The sequence below is a fragment of the Coregonus clupeaformis genome, chromosome 40 (assembly GCF_020615455.1).
Source record: "Coregonus clupeaformis isolate EN_2021a chromosome 40, ASM2061545v1, whole genome shotgun sequence".
In the NCBI taxonomy this organism is placed as follows: Eukaryota; Metazoa; Chordata; class Actinopteri; order Salmoniformes; family Salmonidae; genus Coregonus; species Coregonus clupeaformis.
The window spans coordinates 6,396,555-6,419,130 of NC_059231.1; the positions used below are offsets into that span (position 1 = coordinate 6,396,555).

Here is a 22,576-nt window from a genome sequence, read left to right on the forward strand (position 1 = left end):
CTCTCTCTCTCTCTCTCTCTCTCGCTCTCTCTCCACTCTCTCTCTCTCTATCTCCAATCTCTCTCTACTCTTTCTCTGTCCACTCTCTCTCTCTCTCTCTCTCTCTCTCTCTCTCTCTCTCTCTCTCTCTCTCCACTCTCTCCAATCTCTCTCTACTCTTTCTCTCTCCACTATCTCTCTCTCTCTCTCTCTCTCTCTCTCTCTCTCTCTCTCTCTCTCTCTCTCTCTCTCTCTCTCTCTCTCTCTCTCTCTCTCTCTCTCCACTCTCTCCAATCTCTCTCTACTCTTTCTCTCTCCACTATCTCTCTCTCCACTATCTCTCTCTCTCTCTCTCTCTCTCTACTCTTTCTCTGTCCACTCTCTCTCTCTCTCCACTCTCTCTCTCTACTCTTTCTCTGTCCACTCTTTCTCTCTCCACGCTCTCTCTCTCCACTCTCTCTCCATCCACTCTCTCTCCACTCTCTCTCTCCACTCTCTCTCTCCACTATTTCTCTCTCTCTCTCTCTCTCTCTCTCTCTCTCTCTCTCTCTCCACTCTCTCCAATCTCTCTCACTCTTTCTCTCTCCACTATCTCTCTCTCCACTATCTCTCTCTCTCTCTCTCTCTCTACTCTTTCTCTGTCCACTCTTTCTCTCTCCACGCTCTCTCTCTCCACTCTCTCTCCATCCACTCTCTCTCCACTCTCTCTCTCTCCACTCTCTCTCTCTACTCTTTCTCTGTCCACTCTTTCTCTCTCCACGCTCTCTCTCTCCACTCTCTCTCCATCCACTCTCTCTCCACTCTCTCTCCACTCTTTCTCTCTCGACTCGTTCTCTCTCCACTCTCTCTCTCTAGACTAGTTCTCTCTCCACTCTCTCTCTCCACTGTCTCTCTCCACTCTTCCTCTCTCCACTCTTTCTCCCACCAATCTCTCTCCACTCTTTCTCTCTCCCCACTCTTCCTCTCTCCACTCTTTCTCTCTCCACTCTCTCTCTCCACTCTTCCTCTCTCTACTCTTTCTCTCTCGACTCGTTCTCTCTCCAATCTCTCTCTAGACTCGTTCTCTCTCCACTCTCTCTCTCCACTCTCTCCACTATCAATCTCTCCACTCTTCCTCTCTCCACTCTTTCTCCCTCCACTCTATCTCCACTCGCTATCTCTCTCCACTCTTTCTCTATCCACTGTCTCTCTCCACTTCCTCTCTCCACTCTTTCTCCCTCCACTCTCTCTCCACTCTTTCTCTCTCCCCACTCTTCCTCTCTCCACTCTTTCTCTCTCCACTCTCTCTCTCCACTCTTCCTCTCTCTACTCTTTCTCTCTAGACTCGTTCTCTCTCCACTCTCTCTCTCCACTCTCTCCACTCTCTCTCTCCACCCTTCCTCTCTCCACTCTTTCTCCACTCGCTCTCTCTCTCTACTCTTTCTCTCTCTACTCTTTCTCTCTCCACTCTTTCTCTCTCCACTCTTTCTCTCTCCACTATCTCACTCTCCACTCTTTCTCACTCCACTCTCTCTCCACTCTCTCTCTCCACTTTTTCTCTCTCCACTATCTCTCTCAACTCTTTCTCTCTCCACTCTTTCTCCCTCCACTCTCTCTCCACTCTCTCTCTCCACTCTTCCTCTCTCTTTCTCTCTCGACTCATTCTCCCTCCACTCGCTCTCTCCACTCTCTCCACTATCTCTCTCAACTCATTCTCTCTCCACTCTTTCTCTCTCCACTCTCTCTCTCCACTATTTCTCTCTCCACTCTTTCTCACTCCACTCTTTCTCTCTCCACTCTTCCTCTCTCCACTCTTTATTTCTCTATCCTTTATTTCTTTATTTCTCCCTATCCAGCCAGCCTTGTCAACCAGTGAGAAATTACCACCACATGCTGTAGGGTGTAGACAGTACTTAGAAAACCTTTCAAAGCCAGCACTCTAGAGCTTTCCACAGGAACTCCAGCATTAGTAACCTGTCAGCACCTTGTCAGGAAAGATCTTTCCAGAGCTCTGTTGGATTTCAGAGATGTTAAGCAGTGTCCTCTGTTTAATATAGAACAGATACAGATGTAGGATCCTAATTTGATCACCCTGTTGCAGGATAACTTTTCTGCAATGCAGGAAATGTAAAACTTGTGTATTTGAGGTTTAAAAAGGCTTCTGAAGTTTGTACTTTCCACTTCAAAATTTCAGACTTGATTTTCCCTTACAAAAAATGGATCAATCCCTACAAAACTTTCCATTAATTATAATCCACATAATAATTCACATTTCCTGTTGGGGCAGGATTATTTACTGTTCCAACCCTGTCCTCGCTCTCTCTCTCTGTTCCCTCAGCATGTTCTGCTCTGCTGGTCTATGGTACACTGTTATTCTAACCCTGTAATCTCTCTCTCCCCTCCCCAGTGTGCCAGTCGGTGTCTGTGATGGCATGCGGCGGGACCTATGAGTACGCCATCGAGGAGTTCTGTCTGGGGAAATTCAGACTGGACATGGAGGAACTGGACCAGCATCACTGGTGCAGCTGGGAGGACACAGTGGAGTGAGCATTTTATGTAGCATCTATGTAGTATCATTGTAGTATTCTACGTAGCAGCTTTGTAGCAGCTACAGTTGAAGTCAGAAGTTTACATACACTTAGGTTGGAGTCATTAAAACTTGTTTTTCAACCACTCCACACATTTCTTGTTAACAAACTATAGTTTTGGCAAGTCGGTTAGGACATCTACTTTGTGCATGACACAAGTAATTTTTCAAACAATATTTTACAGATAGATTATTTCACTTATAATTCACTGTATCACAATTCCAGTGGGTCAGAAGTTTACATACACTAAGTTGACTGTGCCTTTAAACAGCTTGGAAAATTCCAGAAAATTATGTAATGGCTTTAGAAGCTTCTGATAGGCTAATTGACATCATTTGAGTCAATTGGAGGTGTACCTGTGGATGTATTTCAAGGCCTACCTTCAAACTCAGTGCCTCTTTGCTTGACATCATGGGAAAATCAAAAGAAATCAGCTAAGAACTCAGAATTTTTTTGTTGTTGACCTCCACAAGTCTGGTTCATCATTGGGAGCAATATCCAAATGCCTGAAGGTACCATGTTCATCTGTACAAACAATAGTACGCAAGTATAAACACCATGGGACCACGCAGCCGTCATACCGCTCAGGAAGGAGACGCGTTCTGTCTCCTAGAGATGAACGTACTTTGGTGCGAAAACTGCAAATCAATCCCAGAACAACAGCGAAGGACCTTGTGAATTAGCAGGAGGAAACACGTACAAAAATATCCTATATCGACATAACCTGAAAGGCCGCTCAGCAAGGAAGAAGCCACTGCTCCAAAACAGCCATAAAAAAGCCAGACTATGGTTTGCAACTGCACATGGGGACAAAGATCGTACTTTTTGGAGAAATGTCCTCTGGTCTGATGAAACAAAAATAGAACTGTTTGGCCATAATGACCATCGTTATGTTTGGAGGAAAAAGGGGTCTGCTTGCAAGCCGAAGAACACCATTCCAACGTGAAGCACGGGGGTGGCAGCATCATGTTGTGGGGGTGCTTTGCTGCAGGAGGGACTGGTGCACTTATCAAAATAGATGGCATCATGAGGAAGGAAAATTATGTGGATATATTGAAGCAACATCTCAAGACATCATTCAGGAAGTTAAAGCTTGGTCGCAAATGGGTCTTCCAAATGGACAATGACCCCAAGCATACTTCCAAAGTGGCAAAATTGCTTAAGGACAACAAAGTCAAGATATTGGAGTGGCCATCACAAAGCCCTGACCTCAATCCTATAGAAAATGTGTGGGCAGAACTGAAAAAACGTGTGCTATCAAGGAGGCCTACAAACCGGACTCAGTTACACCAGCTCTGTCATGAGGATTGGGCCAAAATTCACCCAACTTATTGTGGGAAGCTTGTGGAAGGCTACCCGAAACATTTGACCCAAGTTAAACAATTTAAAGGCAATGCCACCAAATACTAATTGAGTGTATGTAAACTTCTGACCCACTGGGAATGTGATGAAAGAAATAAAAGCTGAAATAAATCATTCTCTCTACTATTATTCTGACATTTCACATTCTCAAAATAAAGTGGTGATCCTAACTGACCTAAAACAGGGAATTTTTTACTTGGATTAAATGTCATGAATTGTGAAAAACTGAGTTTAAATGTATTTGGCTAAGGTGTATGTAAACTTCCGCAGTGGCTTCTTCCTTGCTGAGCGGCCTTTCAGGTTATGTCGATATAGGACTCGTTTTACTGTGGATATAGATACTTTTATACGTGTTTGCTCCAGCATCTTCACAAGGTCCTTTGCTGTTGTTCTGGGATTGATTTGCATTTTTCGCACCAAAGTACGTTCATCTCTAGGAGACAGAACGCGTCTCCTTCCTGAGCGGTATGATGGCTGCGCAGTCCTATGGTGTTTATACTTGCGTACTATTGTTTGTATAGATGAACGTGGTACCTTCAGGAGTTTGGAAATTGCTCCCAAAGATGAACCAGACTTGTGGAGGTCTACAAATTTCTTTCTGAGGTCTTTGCTGATTTGTTTTGATTTTCCCATGATGTCAAGCAAAGAGGCACTGAGTTTGAAGGTAGGCCTTGAAATACATCCACAGGTACACCTCCAATTGACTCAAATGATGTCAATTAGCCTATTAGAAGCTTCTAAAGCCATTACATCATTTTCTGGAATTTTCCAAGCTGTTTAAAGGCACAGTCAACTTAGTGTATGTAAACTTTTGACCCACTGGAATTGTGATACAGTGAATTATAAATGAAATAATCTGTCTGTAAACAATTGTTGGAAAAATTATTTATGTCATGCACAAAGTAGATGTCCTAACCGACTTGCCAAAACTATAGTTTGTTAACAAGAAATGTGTGGAGTGGTTGAAAAACGAGTTTTAATGACTCCAACCTAAGTGTCTGTAAACTTCCGACTTCAACTGTATGTAGCATCTATGTAGTATTCGGATATTCTATGTAGCACCCCATCCATGTTATTAACATGACAGTCACTCCTCTAGTGGTAGGACGGTAATATGGATTTGTAAAGTTTATTTAATCAGTGTGTGCACAAACCTTTGGCCTGGTAATACTTGCAATTTCAATATGCCAGCGATAGGTTTTCACCTTTTCAACTCTTGCCCTCTCTTTGCTTCCTATTTGCACGTCATAATCAAACTCTTGGATGGTGACCAACATTAATCTGAGTTTAACAGCCCCAGCTGTTACCTGTCCCACATCAAACCCACAGTATTGAGCCAATATCACGGGTGTTCACTCAGCAGCAGCACAGCCATCTCTGCAGACAGTTTAAACTACGACAACATCCATATTTTAGTCATACATGTCAAGTTCATGGAAGTTCGGCTCCTTCTCTCAGTTCGGATGGTTGAACGTTTTGGGTGGATCTGATTGGCTTAAGGCGGGCTATTAACTACAGCAGCAGTATCTTGACTGGAGACTGGGGCTGTGCCCCAAATGGCATCCTATTCCCTATTTAGTGCACTACTTTCAACCAAAGCCCTATGGGCCCTGGGCAAAAGTATTGCACTATATAGGGAATAGGGTGCCATATGGGACAGCCTTGGAGAGTGTAGCAGAGGGCAGAGCCTCGTACAGTTGTTCTCCCTGAAGGATGATCTATTCCTGAGATGACCCAGCACACACAGTGCAGAATGATTTGAATTAATTCCCACCTGTTTTAATAAGATTAAGCGGGGAGGATCTGGGGTTGGTGGTATGTGGGGTGGGAGTTGGGGGGGTTGGATGTTGCCTGCCTGCTGCCTGTCTGCCACCATGGCTGGGGTTTTGTTTTTCCTCTGTGTTGGTAATGTTAGTCTGGATGTGTCAAGCGGAGGCTTGTGGAGGGTTACACTGACATCCCAGCTGTCAGAGAAGGGACCTTCCCCTGTCATGGACATAACAGTCCCCTGTCCCCCTCCACCCTGCCACAGGGAGGGACAGTCTGTCTAACTACATCAACATGACTTTTACTCTCCTTCTCTCACTCTACCCGTCTCTCCTTCTCTCCCTCTACCTGTCTCTCCTTCTCTCCCTCTACCCGTCTCTCCTTCTCTCCCTCTACCCATCTCTCCTACTCTCCCTCTACCTGTCTCTCCTTCTCTCCCTCTACCCGTCTCTCCTTCTCTCCCTCTACCCGTCTCTCCTTCTCTCCCTCTACCCGTCTCTCCTACTCTCCCTCTACCTGTCTCTCCTTCTCTCCCTCTACCCGTCTCTCCTTCTCTCCCTCTACCCGTCTCTCCTTCTCTCCCTCTACCCGTCTCTCCTACTCTCCCTCTACCTGTCTCTCCTTCTCTCCCTCTACCCGTCTCTCCTTCTCTCCCTCTACCCGTCTCTCCTTCTCTCCCTCTACCCGTCTCTCCTACTCTCCCTCTACCTGTCTCTCCTTCTCTCCCTCTACCCGTCTCTCCTTCTCTCCCTCTACCCGTCTCTCCTACTCTCCCTCTACCTGTCTCTCCTACTCTCCCTCTACCCCGTCTCTCCTTCTCTCCCTCTACCCGTCTCTCCTTCTCTCCCTCTACCCGTCTCTCCTAGTCTCCCTCTACCTGTCTCTCCTTCTCTCACTCTACCCGTCTCTCCTTCTCTCCCTCTACCCGTCTCTCCTTCTCTCCCTCTACCTGTCTCTCCTACTCTCCCTCTACCTGTCTCTCCTTCTCTCCCTCTACCTGTCTCTCCTACTCTCCCTCTACCTGTCTCTCCTACTCTCCCTCTACCTGTCTCTCCTTCTCTCCCTCTACCCGTCTCTCCTTCTCTCCCTCTACCCATCTCTCCTTCTCTCCCTCTACCCGTCTCTCCTACTCTCCCTCTACCCATCTCTCCTACTCTCCCTCTACCTGTCTCTCCTACTCTCCCTCTACCCGTCTCTCCTTCTCTCCCTCTTCCCGTCTCTCTGTCATTTAGGCTGGAAATGTTAGGGATTTCAATGTGGGGATTTCTCATCGGAGGAATTATCTGTAAAGGAAGCGTTTGTTTTTCCAAATTCATTGTGAATGGCTGCACTGATACAGTGCTCAGGGGACGTGCAGCTGAGAGAGGATCTCATATGTAGCTGCTCAGCAACAATCCCCAGTTCAGTCACTTGGACATACTGTACACACCAGAACAGTACCGTTGTCTGTAGTAAGGCAGACCACCCAGCCCTTCCCATAGGAACCATGAGGAGCACTGATCCAGATGAAGTAAGCGCTACAGACATGTAGCGGTGTAGCTAAATACTGGAACTACACACTACTTTTGCAAAAAGAGAAGAAAATATGGGAGAAATGGGCAATCATTTCCTTTCTTTTTCTGCACCAGACCTGCCTAATTATCACTTGAAACATAGTTGTTGTGTTTAATAGGCTAAATTACACATTCTGTTAGCAGCCTCGACGGAAGTCGTGACAGGTAAGCTATTGTTTCAGAGTAGCTTCCCCAACACTGGTATTTGTCAGGCTGGTGTTTTCAAGCAGCCTGCCAGTGAGAGTGTTTATTCTCTGTCATTCAGGCAGAGAGGCAGGCAGGCAGGCAGAGAGTCAGCCAGACAGAGAGGCAGGCAGGCAGGCAAGCAGGCAGGCAGGCAGGCAGAGAGTCAGCCAGACAGAGAGGCAGGGTCAGTCAGTAAGGGTCTGAGTCATGGCTGTTGGTTGCTGTTGTAAACACAGGTTGTTTCCTCAGGGCAGCGAGGACCGCCTGGGGTGTGTTCCGACGTACCCAGGGAGACATTAGCCCTGTCAATGCCTATCAGTTTCAATCCTCTACAGTCTACATTGAGTCAGTTTGTTTATAGTATGGTGAGCTCACAGACACTGTCCTTCCTGTCTTTCTATGCAGTAATGCAGACATAATTAAACATTGTTCTGTTTATCTGTGTGTCCAACCTCCTACACCAGTGATTCATTGTTTCCACTGCTACAGTAACTGTGAGGAATATTTGCTTTGATAGACAGAGTTGACCTTGACGGCAATGGCATGTTATTGTTGTTTTCTGTTAGCGTTACCACAACTAGAACAAACAACAGAGCAGGGTAAAAGTCACAGCCTCCTTGGTGATGATATATAATTTGTTGTAAGAAATGTATTTTATTTACAATTGTGTTATAACACTTTGACATGCATATACTGACCTCATTTAATAATTTGTAAAAAAGGAATGTCCATACAGTAACGTAATATTTTGCAGAATTTATTGTAACAACATTGTCATGGATCTTTTAACATAGGTCAGGCACTCATCTCTGTGCTTTGCTCAGGGGGGTCATAAAATCTACAATAGGGACGTAAGCCACAAAGCCTGAACAGCTTTGAACAGATTTCAGATAGGGGACTGGATACTGATAGTTGTTCCTCCCTCCAGTTATTCAGACCAACCAGGGATAGTTTAGAATGAATGTTTTAGTGGTTAGCACCGTGCCTGGGCACTCTGTGTGCGCTGCTTTGAGGTGAGGTGGTTATGCTTGGGTTGGGCTCCAGTCCCACTTGATATCTCAGCCGTGAAAGGACTCATTAAAGTATGCATGGCCCCCCGGCTGGCGCCTCGGCTTTAGCAGTCCTGCATGAGGTCACCCACCCACCCACTGCTCAGCTCCTCCATAAAGGCGTCAGCATGCTTCAGTTCAGCTGGCGCCTAGCCGAACTTCGCTAGCCGAACCGAACGAGTGTGCTCGCATACTCCCTTAACAGACCTTCGCTTGAAAAATTAGAAAAAAGCGGCAATAGTACCGTTTGTCCATTTTGAGACGCCGTAGCCAGTATAAACTTCCTCAAAATAGTCAGAATTAATCCAAGATAACTCAAGTAATCTGTCATTAATGTTGACGTTTTTGCCGAAGAGATCTTAGTCGCGCAATTTTACATCTAACTAATGTTTGGTGCAGTATTTTTCAATGAAAACATTTGCAAGAAAGCGAGTTGTCTCTCGTTGAATGACAACAAATACTTTATTGAAGAATCCCTACTGTTGACCAATCACGACGAAGGGGCGTAGACTTCTACTCCGAACTTCAGCTTGCCTCCAGAAAAGATGTTGTGTGCCCGAACATCCGAAAATACCCTCACCAAAGAGCAAAACGAACAAAAACGTCACTGTTGTCAGTACAGAGAGCAGGCACTGTTGTTGTCAGAGTACAGAGAGCAGGCACTGTTGTTGTCAGTACAGAGAGCAGGCATTGTTGTTGTCAGTACAGAGAGCAGGCACTGTTGTTGTCAGTACAGAGAGCAGGCATTGTTGTTGTCAGTACAGAGAGCAGGCATTGTTGTTGTCAGTACAGAGAGCAGGCACTGTTGTTGTCAGTACAGAGAGCAGGCATTGTTGTTGTCAGAGTACAGAGAGCAGGCATTGTTGTTGTCAGTACAGAGAGCAGGCATTGTTGTTGTCAGAGTACAGAGAGCAGGCATTGTTGTTGTCAGTACAGAGAGCAGGCATTGTTGTTGTCAGTACAGAGAGCAGGCATTGTTGTTGTCAGTACAGAGAGCAGGCATTGTTGTTGTCAGTACAGAGAGCAGGCACTGTTGTTGTCAGTACAGAGAGCAGGCACTGTTGTTGTCAGTACAGAGAGCAGGCACTGTTGTTGTCAGTACAGAGAGCAGGCATTGTTGTTGTCAGTACAGAGAGCAGGCACTGTTGTTGTCAGAGAGATGGGCTCCTTTTCTATGTTATTTTCTATGTTCTATGACTGTTTCTGTTTCTCAGTCCCAACAATACAGACTGTGAAACACCACTCTACTAGCATCAGTATACAGAGAACCCGCTGGTAGACTACATCACGCACCCTGCAGAGTCTACTAGCTAGTCTAGTGCTGCACTGCTCTAAAGGTCCCTTCGTGTGTGAACTACATGGAGCCACGTCAGCTGCCCCAGGCCTGAGCTCTGTAGACTGCTACCAGACCTCTCATCTTCTCTCAGCAGAGTGCATCTCTCTCTCTCTCTGGGATTTCAGTGTGCTTGATTTTCCCAGCCTGTGGCATGTTCCTGGGTTCCCAACATTAGTTCTGCAACCGGGGCAAACCTCCGTCTCTCTCCTCTCCCTCTCCCTCTATTCTCCCTCTTTTCTCTCCCCCTCTTTTTCCTCTCATCTCCCCCTCCCTCCCTCTCTCATCTCCCCCTCCCTCCCTCTCTCATCTCCCCCTCCCTCCCTCTCTCCATCTCTCTCTCTCGCTCTGTTTCTCTCAGCACGCTATAATGACCATAGGGCTCAGCTGTTAAATCACACACACATCTGCTCTCTGTACTCTGACATTTGTTGTGTTACCTCACAGGACCCGCAAATAGCAAAAGTTGTGTATTTATCTTCTTTTCACCCAGCCTCCTTTGATATGAAGGTTTGGTCTTCGGTTCTGAGTAGATGTGTTCTATAGTCATCTGAGATGTGTGAGGTGACCTGCTGAGCGATTAACAAAAATGTATTTTTTCTCCCCCGGTTATTAAACAACTAATTGACCGACGTTGGTTCAATTACTTGAATTCCATTTATAAAAATGTTTTGGTGAGCACAACGTGTCGTTTCTCTAGAGAGAAATCAAAACAAGCACAAGATAAATCAGATCAAGAACGAACTGTGGGACACTATAGGAAGTTGTAGTTTTCAACAGGAAAATATTCAACCAAGTTCAGCGCAGAAAACGTGGTAATTAACTACAATGCCCATACTCCATTGCGCCTGTACTGCCTGCCCTGATGGCCTCGGACAGACAAATGAGAGAGGAATGTACACAACACAACGACGAGAGGGCTAGAGACAGTTAATGAGGTAGCTCTACCCGATTGGTAGTTGTAGTACTTGGTAATTAGCAGTAATTTTAAGGTAATAATTGAATGTTCTTTTTTTATATTTGTTTATCTAAATTGAAAACTGTGATTATTATTTATTACAAACCGAACCGTAACCGAACCAACATCAGAAAGCACTAATCACTCAGCACTATTAACTAACTAACTAACTAGCTAACTAACTAACTAACTAACTAACTAACTAACTAACTAACTAACTAACTTGCTTTGCTATTTTCCTTGATCCACTCTTTCCTTTCTCTTTCACTCTCTATTCAGCTCCAGGTTCATGTTCTATATACACTGCTCAAAAAAATTAAGGGAACACTAAAATAACACATCCTAGATCTGAATGAAATAATCTTATGAAATACTTTTTTCTTTATATAGTTGAATGTGCTGACAACAAAATCACACAAAAAGTATCAATGGAAATAAAATGTATCAACCCATGGAGGTCTGGATTTGGAGTCACCCTCAAAATTAAAGTGGAAAACCACACTACAGGCTGATCCAACTTTGATGTAATGTCCTTAAAACAAGTCAAAATGAGGCTCAGTAGTGTGTGTGGCCTCCACGTGCCTGTATGACCTCCCTACAACGCCTGGGCATGCTCCTGATGAGGTGGCGGATGGTCTCCTGAGGGATCTCCTCCCAGACCTGGACTAAAGCATCCGCCAACTCCTGGACAGTCTGTGGTGCAACGTGGCGTTGGTGGATGGAGCGAGACATAATGTCCCAGATGTGCTCAATTGGATTCAGGTCTGGGGAACGGGCGGGCCAGTCCATAGCATCAATGCCTTCCTCTTGCAGGAACTGCTGACTCACTCCAGCCACATGAGGTCTAGCATTGTCTTGCATTAGGAGGAACCCAGGGCCAACCGCACCAGCATATGAGGATCTCATCTCGGTACCTAATGGCAGTCAGGCTACCTCTGGCGAGCACATGGAGGGCTGTGCGGCCCCCCAAAGAAATGCCACCCCACACCATGACTGACCCACCGCCAAACTGGTCATGCTGGAGGATGTTGCAGGCAGCAAAATGTTCTCCACAGCGTCTCCAGACTCTGTCACGTCTGTCACATGTGCTCAGTGTGAACCTGCTTTCATCTGTGAAGAGCACAGGGCGCCAGTGGTGAATTTGCCAATCTTGATGTTCTCTGGCAAATGCCAAACGTCCTGCACGGTGTTGGGCTGTAAGCACAACCCCCCACCTGTGGACATCGGGCCCCTCATACCACCCTCATGGAGTCTGTTTCTGACCGTTTGAGCAGACACATGCACATTTGTGGCCTGCTGGAGGTCATTTTGCAGGGCTCTGGCAGTGCTCCTCCTGCTCCTCCTTGCACAAAGGCGGAGGTAGCAGTCCTGCTGCTGGGTTGTTGCCCTCCTACGGCCTCCTCCACGTCTCCTGATGTACTGGCCTGTCTCCTGGTAGCGCCTCCATGCTCTGGACACTACGCTGACAGACACAGCAAACCTTCTTGCCACAGCTCGCATTGATGTGCCATCCTGGATGAGCTGCACTACCTGAGCCACTTGTGTGGGTTGTAGACTCTGTCTCATGCTACCACTAGAGTGAAAGCACCGCCAGCATTCAAAAGTGACCAAAACATCAGCCAGGAAGCATAGGAACTGAGAAGTGGTCTGTGTTCACCACCTGCAAAACCAGTCCTTTATTGGGTGTCTTGCTAATTGCCTATAATTTCCACCTGTTGTCTATTCCATTTGCACAACAGCATGTGACATTTATTGTCAATCAGTGTTGCTTCCTAAGTGGACAGTTTGATATCACAGAAGTGTGATTGACTTGGAGTTACATTGTGTTGTTTAAGTGTTCCCTTTATTTTTTTGAGCAGTGTAGTTTATGTTCTACTGTCTGTATCTCTATATATCAGGCTGTTGAGAGCTGTGCCAGTCTGTGATGCCTGTTGGGGAATCAGTCATGATGCAGACATGCCTGTATGAGTTTACTCGCCAATCATCATGTTTGCTCCAAATCTTAAGAGCTCAGTTGTGTGGAAACAGTGGAGGTTGTTGAACCACTGTGATCGCATCGCTAATTACACTGTAACCAGAGGAATTGCATTGTGTTTTTCCACAGCTCTCCAGATGGCTGTTGGCCAGGGAGTTGTATTCCCCCTGTCAGCATCCCAAATGCCACCCTATTCCCTACCGGGCCCTGGTCAAAAGTAGCGCACTATAAAGGGAATAGGGTGCCATTTGGGACATATCCTTATTCTCTGTCCCTTAATCCAATCAGCTATACCTCTGTGTTCTCCCGATCAATAGCCAGAATGTTCACCTTGGGCCCTAATGTTCCCACTGGATTTCCATTCAGGGAGAAGGTAAAGCTGGATGCAATTGCCAGGGATATCAGGCGCTTGTCTTGTCTGTCTCCACATCCCCTGCCTGCCTTTAGATAAAATCAGTATTCTGCTGAGAATCAAACTTGATTTGCGTCCCAAATGGCACCATATTCCATTTATAGTGCAATACGTTGGGCCCTGGTCAAAAGTAGTGCACTATAAAGGGAATATGGTGCCATTTGGGACGCAACCCTGCTCAAGATCTGGTCCTGAAGGCTCAGCTTCGATCCCCCCTCTGCTGTACGTTGATGACCGTTTTTTTTTTTTTTGCGTTCTGTGTGTAAGTCGACCATCTGCTTCTCCACAGCTAGGAGAGCTTCGGCGGGCTGAGCGGTGTGTGTGGTGTGTCTCTGAGCAGTGTGTGTGGTGTGGGTTTGGTGTCTCTCTCTCATCTGGCTAATGGAACAGTATGTTGAGGGACCAGCCGACCACTCTGCTTTGAGAGCTGCAAGAGGGAGTATGTTGCGTTTTAGAAAAATGCCTTCATTGGCAGGCATAGTAACACAGAAACAAACAAGTATAGGAAGTGAGAGAGGCGGGGGGAGGGAAGGGAAAAGAGAGAGAGGGAGCGAGAGAGAGAGAGAGACACTGAAAATTGTAAAAAAGTGGATTTGATAAATTAGCCTTCCTTCAGCAATGGGCCAAGACTACTTAGTACTATGGTCAGGAGGCACAGTTTCTTATGTTGGTTGACTCGTGACTCATTTTGTGACATTTGAGATAATAATTTATAAACCTTTTAAAGATGATTTTTCTACTTATTACATCATATCCTTTGACTTTTCAGTTTGACCTTGTGTCAGATCAATGTCTCCAACTATTGCCTCCAGAGATGATTTAATGTGGGACTACACATATTATTACAGATTCATAAATGTCAAATGTTGTTGTCATAACGACAGAAATGCCCAAGCAATCCTTTAGCCTTAGGCTTTTGCTTCAACCCATATCGTAGATTCCATTTGACGTCCGATGTAGACACTTTACTGTAAGCACTGAACTGCACAGTTCAGAATGTGTGAACCACAGCTGTGCTGCAGATAGAGGTCTTGCTACTACAGCTGTACAGGCAACATATAATGTCTGAAAAGAGCTCAAGCATTGAACCTGCAACATCCTACTGAGATAGCAAACCTCTGTAAACATTGTACATCATTCTAAAGAGCAAAGGTTTTAGCTTATACTGTACATGCATGTTCAAGATACACAAGTTCTGTGCACTACAGGTCTGCACAGATCAACTGATATTCACAATGTCTACGCAGACCTGATCTCTAAAGCAATCAATAATTTGTGCAACAGAGGGAACGGACCACCTGTCAATCAACTGCTATGCCTTCTACCACAGAACACAGAACTCAGTTGATCCTGTTCCCTGATTGGTTCTCCTTCCTCCCTGTGGCATATTACTCTGGTCCTCTGATCTCTCTGTGTATCACAGCACCTGACCCTCTGCATGGTGCCGCTCGTCGCTCACAAAGAGGCCCCAAGTGCTGCTGGGATTGTTTCCTTGTGTTACGCTCCTGGTGGAATGCTTCTGATGTGGAGAGCTCTTTAAAAACATAACAACCACCACACACACACTCACACACACAAACACACACACAGAGACAGACAGACAGAAGGGTAGACAGACAGAAGGGTCATTGTGAGACGCGATGTGGGTGAACGGATTATCTCCGCATGTGTAGTTCCCACCGTAAATGGAGGAGAAGGTGTTATGGTATGGGGGTGCTTTGCTGGTGACACTGTCTGTGATTTATTTAGAATTCAAGGCACACTTAACCAGCATGGCTACCACAGCATTCTGCAGCAATACGCCATCCCATCTGGTTTGGGCTTAGTGGGACTATCATTTGTTCTTCAACAGGACAATGACCCAACACACCTCCAGGCTGTGTAAGGGCCACACCCCCGAGAAGGAGAGTGATGGAGTGCTGCATCAGATGACCTGGCCTTCACAATCCCCCTACCTCAACCCAATTGAGATGGTTTGGGATGAGTCGGATGGCAGAGTGAAGGAAAAGTAGCCAACAAGTCCTCAGCATATGTGGGAACTCCTTCAAGACTGTTGGAAAAGCATTCCAGGTGAAGCTGGTTGAGAGAATGCCAAGAGTGTGCAAAGCTGTCATCAAGGCAAAGGGTGGCTATTTGAAGAATCTCATATATAACATATATTTTGATTTGTTTAACACCTTTTTGGTTACTACATGATTCCATATGTGTTATTTCATAGTTTTGATGTCTTCACTATTATTCTACAATGTAGAAAATAGTAAAAATAAAGAAAAACCCTTGAATGAGTAGGTGTGTCCAAACTTTTGACTGGTATTGTATATATATGTGTATGTATGTATATTTTGTGTATAATGTGTATATTTGTGTTGTATTGTGCAGAGCACATTTGAAAAAGAGACGTAGGTCTCAATATGTCTTCCCTGGTAAAATAAAAAAACATGTATGTGACTTGCCCAAAACCCTCTCTCCAGTTAAGATTCAATGGCAGGTTTCCTGATGCTAAGCTACAGTCACGTTACCCTGTGTGTTGACGTTAGTCCTTGTGCCTCCGCCCAGTTATATTTAGGGGGAGTTAAACCCTTCTGAAATTCAATCTGGTGAATTATGGTGGCAAAATGTGACAGAGGGTTTTCCCACCGCATGTCCATGTGAATGGAGAGAGGAACATTTCCTGGACCTCCCGGTTTTAGACACAGACAGAATAATCTAGAACAGTCTCTACACTGTTATTCTGCATCCGTTTTCAACAACCACACCATATCTAAGACTCACAGAGTTATTAGCCTTGGCAGGTTTAGAGGTGAAAAAACACTTTTGCAAAGGATAGTAGTGTAAATCACCAAGCACACTTAATCTCGTAAACCTAGAACCAAAATATTGCGTAATGCTGGGAGAGACTAGGGGTTAGATTCAATCCGTAGCGCGGAAGATCCGCGTTATAGCACAATTTAAATTTAAAGGTAACTTCCGATTGAGCCGACATACTGTATGCATCATTTACTGTGAATGCAGTCTCCGTGAACGTGGGAACATTGCCTTTAAATTTAAATAATGCTATAGCATCAGGGCCTGTTGTCTGGACCTATGGCAGTCTCTATGGGGGTGCCACAGGGTTCAATTCTTGGGCCGACTCTTTTCTCTGTGTATATCAATGATGTCGCTCTTGCTGCTGGTGACTCTCAGATCCACCTCTACGCAGACGACACCATTTTGTATACATCTGGCCCTTCATTGGACACTGTGTTAACAAACCTCCAAACGAGCTTCAATGCCATACAACACTCCTCCAGTAGCCTCCAACTGCTCTTAAACACTAGTAAAACTAAATGCATGCTCTTCAATCGAACGCTGCTGGCACCCGCCCACCCGACTAGAATCACCACTCTCGACGGGTCTGACCTAGAGTATGTGGACAACTACAAATACCTAGGTGTCTGGTTGGACTGTAAACTCTCCTTCCAGACTCACATTAAGAATCTCCAATCCAAAGTTAAATCTAGAATCGGCTTCCTATTTCGCAACAAAGCCTCCTTCACTCATGCTGCCAAACATGCCCTCGTAAAACTGACTATCCTACAGATCCTTGACTTCGGCGATGTCATTTACAAAATAGCCTCCAACACTCTACTCAGCAAATTGGATGTAGTCTATCACAGTGCCATCCGTTTTGTCTCCAAAGCCCCATACACTACCCACCACTGTGACCTGTACGCTCTTGTTGGCTGGTCCTCACTACATGTTCGTCGTCAAACCCACTGGCTCCAGGCCATCTATAAATCACTACTAGGCAAATCCCCGCCTTATCTTAGCTCATTGGTCACCATAGCAGCACCCACCCGTAGTCTGCGCTCCAGCAGGTATATCTCACTGGTCATTCCCAAAGCCAACACCTCCTTTGGCTGCCATTCCTTCCAGTTCTCTGCTGCCAATGACTGGAACGAATTGCAAAAATCTCTGAAGCTGGAGACTCTTTATCTCCCTCACTAACTTTAAGCATCAGTTGTCAGAGCACCTTACCGATCACTGCACCTGTACACAGCCCATCTGAAATTAGCCCACCCAACTACCTCATCCCTATATTGTTATTTATTTTGCTCTTTTGCACCCCAGTATCTCTATTTGCACATAATCTCTTGCACATCTAGCATTCCAGTGTTAATACTAATTGTAATTATTTTGCACTATAGCCTATTTATTGCCTTACCTCCATAACTTGCTACATTTGCACACACTGTATATATATTTTCTGTTGTATTTTTTGACTTTATGTATTTTTACCCCATATGTAACGCTGTGTTGTTTTTATCGCACTGCTTTGCTTTATCTTGGCCAGGTCGCAGTTGTAAATGAGAACTTGTTCTCAACTGGCTTACCTGGTTAAATAAAGGTAAAATAAAATAAAAATAGCGCAGATGAATCTAGGCCTAAACTATATGTTTGTTGTGATATTTCTAGCTTGCTCTGAGTGAAACACCCCCAAAATTAAAACAGATTCAACAGAAAACGTCAATTAGACAAATAGTAAAATGTCTGTCTTATTGTGACCTTTGAACGGAGGCCCGAGCCGTGACCCATGTATTTTCTGCAGTTAAACTCTCACTGGGGATAATATCTTTCCACTGATGAGAGAGAATAAATGACATTACATGGATCTGAGCTCTGCTACACGGCATCATTCTTGTGTTTATTGCATGATCTGCCTGGCAGCACAATAGCCTGGTCATCCACAACACAAATATGAATATCCCAAACGTATTTAGAAACACACTGGCCCATGATGACACAAACACAACAAAGTGGATGCTATGTAGCCCATCGAAGGCTGGTTACAAAGCTACTACTCTCTAACATCCTAGTTTACTTTCTTATGTCAGGAAATAAGAAAATCTCATTTCTTTTTTTCATCCAAGCAGAAAAACAGAGAAAGGCATCAGGAGAATGTCTGTTATAGTTTATTGTTTTGTACTACAATAGAATGCATCAGTTTGGCTTCTCACTGCAGCAACAACAAATAAAAGGGGTCCAATTTGCTTCATGCTTTGTTTGCCTCAGAGTCCCACATGAGTTGTGTTTGTTTCCAGTCAATGGAGCAAAGAAACCCTAAACAAACTAAGCTCTTTCTCTAACTTGTCAATTACCATCTCTCTGTTTCATCCTCTGCTACAGAAACAAAGCTTTCAAAGTCATTCATTTGGATCATTTATGTGATTTCATGTGATGACATAATGGGTGCAGGAAACAAGTGATCTCTGGATTACAATCTTACTGATGCCTGTTTAATAAAGATCTTGAATGATGAATTGGTAGAGTCTGACATTGTATCTCAGAGTCTCAACCTATAAGCTGCTGATTCAATATGTAACCATATGGCTTTGTGTCACGCCCTGACCTGGAGAGACTGTTATTCTCTAGGTAGTTTGGTCAGGGTGTGAAAATCTATTTATTGTAATTCTATGTTTGGCTGGGTGTGGTTCCCAATCAGAGGCAGCTGTCACTCGTTGTCTCTGATTGGGGATCATACTTAGGCAGCCAGTTTTCCTGCCTGGGTTGTGGGATCTTGTTTGTGTTCCTGTTTGGCTTGTTTCGTGTATAGCCCATAAGACTTCACGGTTTCGTTGATTTTGTTATTTTGTCAAGTGTTTATCTTCACTATAAACATGTACGCATACCACGCTGCAACTTGGTCTGACCCGTCTCTCAACGATCGGGACAGAAACACGCACCAAGATGGAGTCAGCAGGTACAGCCAGTCAGTCCGGATCGATGAAGGAACGCGTTCAACGACAGAAGATCCCACCAAACACGGACCAAGCAGCGTGCCCAGGAGCAGCAGACACCCTGGACACAGGTAGTGGAGCAGAGATCATGGACTTGGGGGGAGATAAGAGAGGATCTGGCCAAGCATATGGGGGCCCTGAAAGGGATGAGGGTGGAGAAGGAGAGAGTAGCTGATAGAGGACCCTGGGCGAAGGAGACAGCCCAGGCAGGAGAGGAGAAACGGCGACCCAAGAGGACGCGGTCACGAAGAAAGCCCGAGAAGCAGCCCCAAGAAACATTTTGGGGAGGCACACGGGGTGGTTGGCGGAGCCAGGGTTCAGAGCAGAGCCAACTCCCCGTACTCACGCTAGGAAGCGTGTGACCGCGCAGGCTCCGAGTTATGCGGTGCTGCGCACTGTATCGCCAGTGCACCGGCACAGTCCAGTGCGTCCTGTGCTAGCGCCACGCACGTCCCGTCCGAAAATGGGCATCCAGCCAGGACGGGTTGTGCCGGCTCAACGCTCCTGGTCTCCAGTAAGCCTCCTCGGTCCAGCATATCCTGCGCCGGTTTTACGTACTGTGTCGCCAGTGCATGTGCACAGCCCAGTGCGTCCTGTGCTAACGCTACACACGTACTGTGCGGAAGTGGGCATCCAGCCAGGACGTGTTGTGCCAGCTCTACGCTCCAGACCTCCAGTGCGCCTCCACAGTCCGGTACGCCCAGTACCTGCTCCCCGCACCAAACCAGTGGTGCGTGTCTCCAGTCCGGCACGACCCGTGCCTGCTCCTCGCACCAGACCAGTGGTGCGTGTGCCCAGTCCAGCTCCGGTCAGCGGCTCCACTCTGGAGCCAGAGCAGTCCGCTCCACCGGTGCCAAGTCCAGCTCCGGTCAGCGGCGCCACTCCGGAGCCAGAGCAGTCCGCTCCACCGGTGCCTAGTCCAGCTCCGGTCAGCGGCGCAACTCCGGAGCCAGAGCAGTCCGCTCCACCGGTGCCAAGTCCAGCTCCGGTCAGTCGCGCCACTCCGGAGCCAGAGCAGTCCGCTCCACCGGTGCCTAGTCCAGCTCCGGTCAGCGGATCCACTCCGGAGCCAGAGCAGTCCGCTCCACCGGTGCCCAGTCCAGCTCCGGTCAGCGGATCCACTCCGGAGCCAGAGCAGTCCGCTCCACCGGTGCCCAGTCCAGACCCAGAAGTCAGCCCCTCTCCAGGGTCAGGGCCTCCCACACCAGGGTCCAGACAGGGCTTGGTGCATCGCGGGAGGATTGCCGATCCAGGCCTAGAAGTCAGCCCCTCTCCAGGTTCGGGGTCTCCCACACCAGGGTCCAGACAGGGCTTGTTGCATCGGGGGAGGTAGGAGAGGGGAAACATCACGCCGAGGTCCAGACCAGACCAGGGGCGCAACGGAGAGGCAGAGAGGGACAGGTCGTCACGCCCTGAGCACGCCCGCACCCGGACCCTCCCCTAATAAGTCAGGTTGGTGCGGCCGGAGTATGCACCTTTGGGGGGTGGGGGTACTGTCACGCCCTGACCTGGAGAGACTGTTATTCTCTAGGTAGTTTGGTCAGGGTGTGAAAATCTATGTATTGTAATTCTATGTTTGGCCGGGTGTGGTTCCCAATCAGAGGCAGCTGTCGCTCGTTGTCTCTGATTGGGGATCATACTTAGGCAGCCAGTTTTCCTGCCTGGGTTGTGGGATCTTGTTTGTGTTCCTGTTTGGCTTGTTTTGTGTATAGCCCATAGGACTTCATGGTTTCGTTGATTTTGTTATTTTGTTGAGTGTTTATCTTCACTATAAACATGTACGCATACCACGCTGCACCTTGGTCTGACCCGTCTCTCAACGATCGGGACACTTTGTCATGAGGGTTGATGGGGTGATGAGGAGAATCAGCTCTCAAGACATTATCCGGAGCAGGGTCTTCAGTAAATGTCACAGAGCCACTCGCCCATTGATATGATTTACACTGGGTTGCCCTCCTGCCCTTTTTAAATGTGGCGTCATGTCATTTCAAGTGGGCAGCTAGCATGTGACAGGTTCAGAAGAAAGGGCTGTAGCAGTTCTGTAAGCCAGCCTGGTCTCATAAACCAGACGTAACAAAGTAAATGTAAATCCGGAACACTCTAATTAGTATGATATGTTACGTTTGGTATGGTTACATAAGACATAAGGTTACTTAAGGCAAAAACGAAAGTAGGGAGATTGGTCGGGGTGGATGGATATGCGTATAATGCAAAACGTCTAGCAACCTAAAGGTTGCATGTTCGAATCTCATCATGGACAACTTCAGCAACTTTGAAACTACTTTCTAGCTACTACTTAGCATGTTAGCTAACCCTTCCCCTAACCTTAACCCTTTAACCTAACACCTAACCCTAGCCTCATAGCCACGGGAATTAGGGGTGCTGAGGGTGCTGCAGCACCCCCTGAGGAATCAGAATAAATACAAAATATTAATAAAAATAGTGCATTGGGCCTTTAATAGTAGCGGACCGATATAGACCTCTGTAGCGCAGGCAACAATATTTTTTCAGCATCTCTGCTTCAGCAAAAAATGTAGTTGTATAATTAAGAACAGTATCTTGCAGGATTCAATAGTTGGAATTGTAAGAGTTGTTGCCCTGTCCCTTTCTCTGCAATTGTCATTCTAATGGTCCCCTGTAGCTCAGTTGGTAGAGCATGGCGCTTGCAACGCCAGGGTTGTGGGTTCGTTTCCCACGGGGGGCCAGTATGAAAATGTATGCACTCACTAACTGTAAGTCGCTCTGGATAAGAGCATCTGCAAAATGTAAATGTAATGAAATCCAGAAAGAACACAACCCTGTCCTCAAACATTTATATCAAAAGTTCCAAAGTTATGGGAAAAGACATCAAATTAAATATTTTTCTTGATCGAATAAAAAGGAAAACAAACATATTTTGTGCAGTATTGATTTACCATTAATTTACCATCCTTACAAACCACAAACCACAATGTAAATGTGCATTACTGTACATAGGCTGGTCATCTAGACTTTCCATCACCATGAAGAAAAACAATGCACAATACAGTAATTGAGTACATTGAGACATCAAGTGGTTTGTGATGATGTGGCTCAGTTGGTAGAGCATGGCGCTTGCAATGCTAGGGTTGTGGGTACGATTCCCACGGGGACCAGTACGAAAATGTATTCACTCACTACTGTAAGTTGCTCTGGATAAGAGTGTCTACTAAAATGGAAAAGGAATTAATAAACCATTTCAGTTTTCACATAGAAATAAGTTACATTTGCAAAGTAGTTCAAGAAACTGGAAAACATATATCAAGAAAGTATTTTATATTCCACAAGCATTATCAGATGAACTGTTTTGTACAGATAATTATCAGACTCAAGTTACAAATGCTGGTAAACACTCAAATACATTTAGTTTAATTTTTTTTCCCAAAAGAAGTGCACTGGGCCTTTACTAGCCCTATATTAGTGGAACAATATAGACGTCCTCGGATTTACATTTACTATGTTATGTCAACCCCTGAGTCCAGGTTGCAGCGGCTTCTGTAAGTCGAGGAAGGTCAGGGGACTTTTGACCACCTGTTGGTTTAAAACACACTTCTAAGTGCAAGGTGCCATTATTTTTGTCCTGGAATGGGAACTGGGTGATCGGAGTGGAGGTAGTGAAATGTTAGCTAACTGTTTATAG

The 22,576-nt window shown here is 46.0% G+C and overlaps 1 protein-coding gene across 1 annotated transcript in view; it reads left to right on the top strand.

Moving 5' to 3' along the window:
• The window catches only part of LOC121554989 (receptor activity-modifying protein 1-like), a 73,283-nt gene that overhangs the window by 45,016 nt on the left and 5,691 nt on the right, over positions 1-22,576 (top strand). The window contains exon 2 of the mRNA XM_041868735.2: positions 2,366-2,501. Coding sequence (XP_041724669.1) covers positions 2,366-2,501 — 136 coding nt within the window. The remainder of the gene's footprint in view (positions 1-2,365; positions 2,502-22,576) is intronic.